Here is a 12,186-nt window from a genome sequence, read left to right as displayed (position 1 = left end):
GAATTATTCTTTGATGTAAGGTCTAATGGTAAATGTTATTCACACTACACATGGCATACTGTATATGCTTGGCCTCTAAATGTGCATCTCTGAGCTAAAATGAAGTCAATAATTACTCTGGGACTCATTGTCTCATTGTCTCTTCACTTCTTAATAGCTGCATAAAAGTTATCTTGAGAACATGTAACTTCTAGTATTCTGAGTGGTTAGAGCCAATGGATTAATTTATGGTCATATAGCATAAAAAATTAGGTAGTCAGATTGAATACTATATTATGGTCTTATTCCTCCTACACTAATTTCTGTTATCCTCAGTCGAAGTGGATTTTCACTAATCCGCACATGTACACACCCTCACCCCACCCTCCCTCCCTCCCTCCCTCTCTCTTTCTCTCTCTCTCTCTCTCTCTCTCTCTCTCACCTGTAGGATGGCGCTCTGGTCAAAGTTGTATGCGCTGGGTCGTCCCTCCAGGGTAGAGAAGGCCACATTGCCCCCGGTCAGAGGGGAGATGTCACTGAACTCGTCTGTGCAGACTGCCATCCTCTCATCGTCCCCCGGGCGAATGTATCCCTTGGCGTTCTTCCCATAGGTCTTGGTACAGGAGGCGCTGTAGTACTGGTAGGGCATCCATGGTCCATCCTCACTTGTTCGCTTGTAGATGGCAAAGCTCTCCGGTCGACTGGTGTAGAACTTGAGGCGCACGTAGGTGATCTCAAAGGCTTTACCTGTGGAGATACAGGAGTCAGTCTACTACAGTGTGGAGGGGATGCAGGAATTGGTCTACAGTAATGTTATGTAGAGGGCGATGTGCCTGTGAGCTATCGTCACATGACATTGGGCATTGCCCCCCATTTCTCAATAAAAGGGTTTCTGTTGGACCACTAATTTGTGTTGGTCTACGTGATACCCTTCAGATGAAAAACAATAAATATATGTATATCTCTAAACTAGGGACAAAATTAAAGGCGCAACTCTATATAAAAAAAATCGTAGCCTAGTAGTATTCATAGCCTAGTAGCCTGTTGGTCTGTTGGTCTGGTGGTCTAGTAGCCTGGTAGCCTGGTGGCCTGGTGTTCTAGTAACCTAGTAGTCTACTGCTACAATGGGAGAGAAGGGTTGGAAAGAAGGGGGTAATCTATGCAACATGAATCATCTCATCAGTTGGTGAGATGAACAACAACAATGGGGAGGGAATCAGCTTAATTTCCCAGAAATATACAAATCTCCTCTAATCTCTCATTACATGCACTGGTATGAGACCAGACATGAACCAAGGGTCAGCAAAACATACATGTCTGTTTTGATAGCTACACTAATAATATTAAGCAACTTAAGCCTTTGGAAAGCAGACAGCCAGACAACATCGCAGAGTATTCATGGGCTTCCTGTGGGACCGATTTAGCAAAACCTCACATCTGATCGGCGGCATGGTTTCCAGACAGGCAAGAAGGCACACACCTCAGCGAGGGCCCTGATTAGTGGGTATGCTGAGCACACCACGGTGGGCCTCAAAGGTAAACCAACCAACCAATAAACAAACAAACAATCATAACATCCGACGCCTTCAAGTGGGGACTGTGCATGCCACGGAATTAAAGATGTCATTGATTTGTTGATGTACCTCTAGTGCCTTATTAAACATCTATCAGGCTGGAGAGGAGGAGATAAAGGGATAAATAGATAAACAGATGGAGAGAAGGAGGGAGAGAGAGAGAGGGAGAGAGAGTGTGTGTTTGTGTATGAGAGAGATAGCGAGAGAGAGAGAGACAGAGAGAGACATATATGTATATATATATATATATATATATATATATATAGATAGATAGATAGATAGATAGATAGATAGATAGATAGATAGATAGATAGATAGATAGATAGATAGATAGATAGATAGATAGATAGATAGATAGATAGATAGATAGATAGATAGATAGATAGATAGATAGATAGATAGATAGATAGATAGATAGATAGATAGATAGATAGATAGAGAGGTGGGGGCATGGATTGAGAGAGAGAGAGAGAGAAAGATGGAGGGCGGGAGGGGGGATGAAGACTCACACTTTTATCTCAGGGATTTTGTATGATTCTCAACTCAACTAAATTATTTCATTATTTCATTAAAACACTCCTTATAAAAGGAAAAAGCCAAAGCTGAGAAAAGCTCAATTCAACCCCTGTCTGGTGGATCCCCGGCAAAGTCGAGATTTCCTCTGAATTTCCTTCGTGGGGGTGTCTGAAGGGGATTTGGCAGGCTCTGGAAACTTCTAGCTGTAATTGGTGTTGTAGTCTAATTGAGGCCCCAGGGTGAGCAGCCATTTTTTGTCATTTTGTTTGAGCTGCATACTAAGTGGAGAAAGGAGTCTCACAAGCCGGGTTCAATTAAACCATGAAGGCCCTATATTTCTGCATATTGCACAATTGTCGTGCTTGCATGGCCACTTGTGGCTGCTCTGCTGCTTGATGGGCTCTCCAGCCTGAGAAGATGCTGAGAATTAGTGCGTGTTTCCATCCCACATTTTACTTGACAAGTAAACTGTAAAGGCGTATGATTATTGACCTAGATGTTGGATGTGTGTGAATTGGAGTTGATTTTATGTTGAGCATCAACCACCTTCATCCAAACAGAACAGAGCATCCAAAACACTGGTTATGAACACTAGCTTCCTCTTGACTTGGTGTAGTTCAGCCATTTTCTATACCACTGAGCATTATGCCCATCTTATTTCCTCTTGGTTGACCTAGTAGGCAACAATAAGACCCTACACCCTACACTATCTAGAGGGCCCTACATATAGGACTCTTGTCCCTTAGGCCTTAGTTGAACCCTTCAAGTAGAATACCCCCAACCCTGATATGAAGCCTAATGACATCTGTCTACTCCTGTCTGCCAAGGTATCAGACATCTTCACATTACTCTCATCGTTCCAGACATCCTATTTTTTTGTTTTTCGAGACACCCTCTCTTGTCTTTCCAGACATCCTCTCTTGTTTTTCCAAGTCAGCAACAGTATCTCTCCCACAGCAGCACTCAAATCATTTAAGTTTCATTTACTCTCTGCATGAGGTGAGTTTAGTCCAGCTGGAACGGATACAAAAGAGAAAAGGAGTGTTTGTGTCCCCTGTGATGATGTTCAGTCTAATTGAGAGGTGTGTTTTTCTCTGATGAGCCCGCTTAGTCCATCCGTCAGTAGAAGGGCCTGTATGTTGTGCATGCAGTATGTGTGTGTTTTCTGCAATATTTCTATCAGTATCTCTAGTTGACCCATTTAACTACGGATCCATTTAGCTATGGATCCGTTTACCTATGGATCCATTTACCTATGGATCCCAATAGAGTTTAACATGGAATATCAAATGATAGAACAATTGTTCTATGTTCAATATTCAATCTGTGTTCACTCTCCAAACTGAGCAGAAGTGAAACAGTTTAGCTGAGGAGCTGAATCATAATGACTGTGTTGAGTAGGAACTACCTTTGACCCCTTTCCAGCCAAGCCACCTGTTCATAACACAGCTGTGTGTCCCACCCCGCCTGGGCTCTGATTTGTCCTGATTGGCCCAGACCTAGACTAAACTCAACATCACCACACTAGACTCAATATTTACTAGGCTACACTGGATGTTTACAGGATGCTCATTTTCTCTATTCGGTTCGAGAGTTTGGGGAGAGTTTTCTCTTTTTGTAGATTATCTTTACCAAGCTGTAAAGGAATGATGTCACTGAACTGTCTGTGCCTGAAAAAGAAAGTGTAAGGTCTTGGTCACGGAGGATCAGATAGTATATGGCCAATGTGTGAATCTGCCCCAGAAACATTTTAGCTTTATCTATTTATTTTTTGCATTGAAAGTCTCTTGTAACAAGGTACAGTATACGTAAACAGTAGTAAGAGTGTGTTCACAGTTGTGTATGTAGACTGTTGTGTATGTAGACTGTTGTGTATGATCAGTAGTTTTCCCTCTGCACTGCATTGTTCCTTCAGCAAAGGTCATTAGTCAGTCTGTGAGTGTGTTGAGTCAGTCTCTCAGTGTGTTGATTCAGTCTGTGAGCGTGTTGAGTCAGTCTCTCAGTGTGTTGAGTCAGTCTCTCAGTGTGTTGATTCAGTCTGTAAGCGTGTTGAGTCAGTCTCTCAGTGTGTTGATTCATTCTGTGAGTGTGTTGAGTCAGTCTCTCAGTGTGTTGATTCAGTCTGTGAGCGTGTTGAGTCAGTCTATGAGTGTGTTGAGTGTGTTAAATCAGTTTGTGAGTGTGTTGCGTCATTCTGTGAGTGTGTTGATTCAGTCTGTGAGTGTGTTGAATCAGTCTGTGAGTGTGTTGAGTATGTTGCATCAGTCTGTGAGTGTGTTGATTCAGTTTGTGAGTGTGTTGAGTGTGTCGAGTCAGTCTGTGAGTGTGTTGAGCTAGTCTGTGAGTGTGTTGAGTCAGTCTGTGAGTGTGTTGAGGTAGTCTGTGAGTGTGTTGAGCCAGTCTGTGAGTGTGTTGATTCAGTCTGTGAGCGTGATGAGTCAGTCTGTGAGTGTGTTGAGTGTGTCGAGTCAGTCTGTGAGTGTGTTGAGCTAGTCTGTGAGTGTGTTGAATCAGTCTGTGAGTGTGTTGAGTGTCGAGTCAGTCTGTGAGTGTGTTGAATCAGTCTGTGAGTGTGTTGAGTGTCGAGTCAGTCTGTGAGTGTGTTACTGTGCCAACTATGGGAGGCTCTTATCCTTCTCTTACATCTGAGACAGGGAATGTTTTTCTTTTAGCATCAATCAATGGAAACCAGCTGCAGACAAAAAGCTGTGTGTGTGTGTGTGTGTGTGTGTGTGTGTGTGTGTGTGTGTGTGTGTGTGTGTGTGTGTGTGTGTGTGTGTGTGTGTGTGTGTGTGTGTGTGTGTGTGTGTGTGTGTGTGTGTCTTGGGAACAAACTGACCCCAATTACATACCACCAGACCTCCCAGCGCTCTTTTCTTTTTCTTCTTCCTCTTCATGTTTTGTTTACTCCCCCTCCTCCTCCTCCTCCTCCTTCATTTCCCCCCCTACCTCTGCACAGACACATTTCGGACCTGGCTGAACTGTGTGTCTCTGTGTCCCGCTGGTGTGTTTCTCTGTGTTTATCGTCCCAGCGACCCCCTCGGAGACGGAGGGGTCTTGTTTTGTTTGGAGAGCCAAAGGAAAACAGACAGAAGGGCAGCCCAGGCAGGCCCCCCCAGTGGAACACAGATGGGACACGGTCAGGCTGTATTCAATATGGAGGAAGAAGAAACACTGTGACCCTGGTTCTGTGAGAGACACAGGATGGGGGATGTTGACTTGAATAAAACGTTTTTCAGTTGTTACAAAAACAACAGAAACCTCTCTCCAGTCCAGGCGGAGGCTACTCAGAATAACTCTGAAGAGAAAGAGACAGAATACCCAGAGGCTAAAGACTGAACAATGTGACCGTACAGTGTAATGTAGTATGGTCTTCCTTGACTAAGGTCTACTAGACCCAGGACTGGTGTGTTTGAATTACACATTACCAGACATTCCCTAGCCTCTCTATCTCTGTCTGAGAGAAGTAACCCGAGATTATGACCAACAAAGCCATAGAGCACTGCTCTCCTCCTTCCTCCTAGTAAAAATCAATATCTGCAGACAGACAGACGAGTTTCCTGCTCCAAGACCTTATGGTTTAAACACTTCTTTCTTCCACAGACAGTCAGTCATACACTATGACATTTCAAAGACCTGTCATCGTTTTCTCTCTCTTTTGAAGCAAAACCTTTTTTTTTCTCAGGTTGGAATTTTCGTTACACCTACAATAGAGAGGAAGTTGGTTATACTCAGAGTTGTCAGAAGAAAGAATTCCCTTTGCTTTCTGCTGGGTCCATCCTGTTTGACTGATGTATGTGAGCTCACTCTGCACACACATGTCACACACACAAGATGAATAGGAGGAAAAGCTAGTCTTTATAAAGTGGGTGTACTGAAGGGCTACATTCCAAATGACACCCTATTCCCTGTATGGTGCACTTCTTCTGACGGGAGCCCTATGGGTACTGGTTAAAAGTAGTGCACTATAAAGGGCATAGGGTGTCATTTGGGAGGTAGCCTTAGAGATCTTGAGGGAGAAAGGTAAGGGTCACAAAGTAATTTGCTTCCACTACAGTCACAATGGACTCTGACATGATTGATTGATGTATAATCTCTGTCCCCATTAATATTTAACAACATCATTGATAATGCGCTAATGTCATCCTACTTGAAATCCTACTCCCACTTATTTAGCAGGACTTAAAGCTGGACTCCATAGTGGTGAAAGTGTCACATCCGTTTGCAAACAACCAACAGTTTTTTCTTCCATCTGACATCATTGCACACCATGCAGAGTATGTACTATGACTGTATTATCTTTACCACAATCCTGGATGCTGATTTCCTTAAAACAAATAAGAAATGCATCTGCGGTAGCCAGTGGCGCTGTTTTGACTAGCGATGATCTCAGCTTTAAGTCATCTTGAGAAATCATAGCAATTCTAAGGTTATGTGGCCACAGTGGTTGTCATGTACTGTATGTCATGGATGGCATTAGTTGATATTATGCCATCACATGGTTGAACCATAAGTAATAAAAGGCCTGTTCTGTAGCCTGACTGTGGTAGGCATAGAAATCGCATCTTTCTATCTTCTTCTCCTTCCTCCTTCTCTGCTCCCCCTGGAAGTGGATTAGGTACTGTAGTACTGTAGTATACTTATATTTTTTTTATGTATTTAACCTTTATTTAAATAGGCAAGTCAGTTAAGAACAAATTCTAATTTACAATGACGGCCTACCAAAAGGCAAGAGGCCTCCTGCGGGGACGGGGGCTGGAATAAAAAAAAATATATATATATATATATATATATATATATATATATATATATATATATATATATATAGGACAAAACACACATCACGACAAGCCAGACAACACAACTCTACATAAAGAGAGACCTAAGACAACAACATAGCAAGGCAGCAACACATGACAACACAGCATGGTAGCAACACGACATGACAACAACATGATAGCAACACAGCATGACCACAACATGGTAGCAGCACAAAACATGGTACAAACATTATTGGCCACAGACAACAGCACAAAGGGCAAGAAGGTAGAGACAACAATACATCACGCACAGCAGCCACAAATGTCAGTAAGAGTGTCCATGATTGAGTCTTTGAATGAAGTGACTGAGATAAAACTGTCCAGGTTGAGTGTTTGTTGCAGCTCGTTCCAGTTGCTAGCTGCAGCGTACTGAAAAGAGGAGCGACCCAGGGATGTGTGTGCTTTGGGGACCATTAACAGAATGTGACTGGCAGAACGGGTGTTGTATGTGGAGGATGAGGGCTGCAGTAGATTTCTCAGATAGGGGGGAGTGAGGCCTAAGAGGGTTTAATAAATAAGCATCAACCAGTGGGTCTTGCGACAGGTATACAGAGATGACCAGTTTACAGAGGAGTATAGTGATGTGTCCTATAAGGAGCATTGGTGGCAAATCTGATGGCCGAATGGTAAAGAACATCTAGCCGCTCGAGAGCACCCTTACCTGCCGATTTATAAATGATGTCTCCGTAATCTAGCATGGGTAGGATGGTCATCTGAATCAGGGTTAGTTTGGCAGCTGGATTGAAAGAGGAGCGATTATGATAGATGAAACCAAGTCTAGATTTAATTTTAGCCTGCAGCTTTGATATGTGCTGAGAGAAGGACAGTGTACCGTCTAGCCATACTCCCAAGTACTTGTATGAGGTGACTAAGTCAAGCTCTAAACCCTCAGAGGTTGTAATCACACCTGTGGGAAGTATGGCTAGACGGTACACTGTGTCTATTAGTATACTATCTATTCTCCTCCCTTCCCTCCCTTCCTTCCGTTTAGGCCAACACCTAAATATGAGTTAGATGTGCTCTGTTGAATGTGATCCAGTATGTGCTCTACTCTACTGGATGCATCCGGACCACTTTGAAAGGTTTCCAGACAGACCCTGAGCCTCACGGCTACATGCTTGCAATTACTCCAACAATGTGACACTAAGCCATGCCTGGGGCAACGGGCGACGGGCGATGGACAGGATGGTGTTTTCTGAAGAGAAGCTTTGAGTGATTATCGGAGGAATACTAGTGTGTGTCATTAGTGGAGGAATTCAGAATGTTGAGGTTGTGAGGGACGTGTTCTGCTTTAGATACTTTTTCTCAGGGTGATTGGCACTTCATAGTCAAATCTCTTTCTGTCATTTAACTTCTCATAGTCAAGTCACTTTATATAATTTAACTCCTCACTGTCAAGTCTCTTTCTGTCATTGAACTCCTCGTAGTCAATTCTGTGAATTGTTAAAATGCGGCGACAATACAGGATTCTAATAGATGTAGCATAGCCTATAGGCAGGTGAACTCAAAAAAGAGTTTTTGCAGCGCCTTGTCATTTTAAAGAAGTGTAGGTTAAATATGAATGTTCAAGGCAGAACTAAACAATAGGAAACGTCTGTAGCCTGTGTAACCTATGACATGAAATACAAATAATTGAACATAACACCACTTGAGGATTCACCTATCACAACTTATTATGAACACAACCTCGGGGTACTTATGGAAGCCAATGGAAGCCTATGGAAGCCAATGGAAGCCTATGGAAGCCAATGGAAGCCTATGGAAGCCTATGGAAGCCTATGAGAGCATAAGAGAGAGAGAGAGAGCTTAAGCATCGGTTTTATCCAGGTGCATGCAGGGTGAGCTTGTATAGTTACACCTGGACCAGGATTAATCAAACTCAACTAATTGTGAACAATTGTGTACTTTTTACAGATGTGCAGGGTGAGAGAGACTTAAAGAGAGGGTTGGTCTTACTGAGGTGCAGGGTGAGGTTTACAGAGTTAGGGTGCTGGACTCCGTAGAACATGGACTGGCTCTGCCACCAGGTGGGTTCCTCATCCGTGTGGAAATCCGTCAGCAGGCTGGCGTTGTGGCTGAGGCCTGGGTCCGACACTTTACAGTGGTGGCAGGACCGCGTCGAGCCCGTCTGCATGCAGTAGTCCTCCGGGGGTGAACCGCACACGTTAGAGGCCATGACCGTGCGGTTGAAGGCTGCGTTCTCAAACTTGGGCATGCAGCGGCTTGGGACACCCTCGTTGTCATCGTAGCAGGAGTCCATGGCCCCATGAAAGAGGGAGAGCGAGCGAAGGAGGAGGGTGAGGAGGAGTGGGGTGGTCAGTGGGGTATCCATGTCCAGCAGAAGTCACATACAGACTCACACACACACCCAAACACACTATTAGAGTAATCCTGCAGATGTCTCAGAGAAGTCTATTTTCCTCTGTTTTTCCCTCTCTTTCTCTCTGTCACTCTCTCTTTCCTTGTCCCTTTCTTCTCCAACATGTGTTCTCCTTCTGTGAACTAAGTGAAGTTACTGGGTGAACCCCTCTCACCAGGGATAGGAGGAGAGAGACATGGGAGGGAGGGACAGACAGAGGGGGTAGGAAAGAGAGGGAAGTGGGGGCATGTACACTCCCCCTCCTGCTGGCTACAGCAAGTACTACTGTCCCCAGTGCAATGCAATGATGCAGATTCACAGTAAAACCATGGTCATGTTCATTAGGGCGCACCATGGCAAGAGAACATAAATCTGTGCTGGACAAATTTAGGCACCACCTCCCTGTTTCACTCCATTTCAAAACGTTTTCCCCCTACAGAACACTACCCAAGTGGTAGAACACTATGCTAGTAGCATTGAAATTAACCATTTGAATAATATAGGGGCCAATACAGAGACTGTTAAAACCATTCCATGGCACAATCTGCATTATACTGGAGAGTGTATGAGCAGTTATGACGAAATGCAATATGATGATTATGGTGATACTTGTGTTAGTGGTTAGCATCACAGTGGGGATTGCTGACTTCAGTAAGACTCTTCAGAATAACTACAGGTGCTGAACGGATTCAGAACCTATCATCTATTATCTTACATTTCCAAGATGGCATAGCAGTCAGACGTCCGTTGTCCTCCTCTTGTCATGTCCCGTGTATATATATATTTACATATTTTCCTCGCATATCTTTTTATATATTTTTTTCTAAAAACTCAACCTCAAAACACTCTCCAATTAAAAAAAAAGAAGTATTATTTACCTCAAATCTGAAATCCACAACAGAAGCTAGCCATAGGTTAGCCAGAGGCTGGCCAGTTCACTGGCTAACGTTGGAGTTCAGCTAGCTACTGTTGGCGGTCATCAGCTATCCCTTAGCTCGAAAAGCTATCGGCAGTTTTGTACAGCGCTACTCAGACCAGAGCATACCGGACCTATTTTTCTCTCCATATCCCAGGATTTCTAAAGCAGGCTCTGGACATTTACACCTGGATCTTGCAGCTAGCTAGCTGCTACCCGAGTGACTATTGGCTAACGTCGGTCCCGGAGCTAACATCAATTACACCAACTAAAAAACAGACCTCCCTCCATCTTCTGCCAGCTTGCTACCTATGGCCATGCTAGCTGTCTGAATCTCACTTGGACATTTATAATCACTCGGCTAAGCATGCCTCTGCTTAATGTCAATATCCCTTGTTCATTGCTCTTCCGGTTAGTGTTTATTGGCTTATTTCACTGTAGAGCCTCTAGCCCTGCTCATTATACCTTATCCAACCTTTCAGTTCCACCACCCACACATGCTATGACATCTTCTGGTTTCAATGATGTTTCTAGAGACAATATCTCTCTCATCATCACTCAATGCCTAGGTTTACCTCCACTGTACTCACATCCTACCATACCTTTGTCTGTACATTATACATTGAAGCTATTTTATTGCCCCCAGAAACCTGCTCCTTTTACTCTCTATTCGTCATAAAGGACCAATTCTCATAGCTTTTAGCCGCATCCTTATCCTACTCCTCCTCTGTTCCTCTGGTGATGTAGAGGTGAATCCAGGCCCTGCAGTGCCTAGCTCCACTCCTGTTCCCCAGGCGCTCTCTTTTGACGACTTTCGTAACCGTAATAGCCTTGGTTTCATGCATGTTAACATTAGAAGCCTCCTCCCTAAGTTTGTTTTATTCACTGCTTTAGCACACTCTGCCAACCCGGATGTCCTAGCTGTGTCTGAATCCTGGCTTAGGAAGTCCACCAAAAACTCTGAAATCTTCATCCCTAAATACAACATTTTCAGACAAGATAGAACGGCCTGTGTTGCAATCTACTGCAGAGATAGCCTGCAGAGTTCTGTCCTAATATCCAGGTCTGTACCCAAACAATTTGAACTTCTACTTTTAAAAATCCATCTCTCTAAAAACAAGTCTCTCACCGTCGCCGCCTGCTATAGACCACCCTCTGCCCCCAGCTGTGCTCTGGACACCATATGTGAACTGATTGCCACCCATCTATCTTCAGAGCTCATGCTGCTAGGTGACCTAAACTGGGACATGCTTAACACCCCAGCCATCCTACAATCTAAGCTTGATGCCCTCTATCTCACACAAATTATCAATGAACCTACCAGGTACAACCCCAAATCTGTAAACACTGGCACCCTCATAGATATCATCCAAACCAACTTGCCCTCTAAATACACCTCTGCTGTTTTCAACCAAGATCTCAGTGATCACTGCCTCATTGCCTGCATCCGTAATGGGTCAGCGGTCAAACGACCTCCACTCATCACTGTCAAACGCTCCCTGAAACATTTCAGTGAGCAAGCCTTTCTAATTGACCTGCCCCGGGTATCCTGGAAGGATATTGACCTCATCCCGTCAGTAGAGGATGCCTGGTTATTTTTTTTAAATGCCTTCCTCACCATCTTAAATAAGCATGCCCCTTTCAAGAAATTTAGAACCAGGAACAGATATAGCCCTTGGTTCTCTCCAGATCTGACTGCCCTAAACCAACACAAAAACATCTTGTGGCGTTCTGCATTAGCATCAAACAGCCCCCATGATATGCAACTTTTTAGCGAAGTTATAAACCAATATACACAGGCAGTTAGAAAAGTCAAGGCTAGCTTTTTCAAGCAGAAATTTGCTTCCTGCAACACAAATTCAAAAAAGTTCTGGGACACTGTAAAGTCCATGGTGAATAAGAACACCTCCTCCCAGCTGCCCACTGCACTGAGGTTAGGAAAATCTGTCACCTCTGATAAATCTTTCCACCTGGCTACGCCTACCGCGGACAACAGCACTGCACCTCACACAACAACTCGCC

At 43.9% G+C, this 12,186-nt stretch overlaps 1 protein-coding gene across 1 annotated transcript in view; it reads right to left on the bottom strand.

Moving 5' to 3' along the window:
• The window catches only part of LOC106568667 (laminin subunit gamma-3), a 203,205-nt gene extending 193,804 nt beyond the window's left edge, over positions 1-9,401 (bottom strand). Inside the window, exons 1-2 of the mRNA XM_014139189.2 lie at positions 8,846-9,401; positions 422-726 (exon numbers count right to left, since the gene is read on the bottom strand). Of these exons, the coding sequence (XP_013994664.2) occupies positions 422-726; positions 8,846-9,221 (681 nt within the window). The 5' untranslated portion in view covers positions 9,222-9,401. The remainder of the gene's footprint in view (positions 1-421; positions 727-8,845) is intronic.
• Positions 9,402-12,186: the final 2,785 nt, after the last annotated feature.

This window comes from Salmo salar, chromosome ssa01, assembly GCF_905237065.1.
Source record: "Salmo salar chromosome ssa01, Ssal_v3.1, whole genome shotgun sequence".
NCBI lineage: Eukaryota > Metazoa > Chordata > Actinopteri > Salmoniformes > Salmonidae > Salmo > Salmo salar.
Note: the sequence above shows the minus strand (reverse complement) of the source record. Positions and strands in the feature narration are given on the sequence as shown.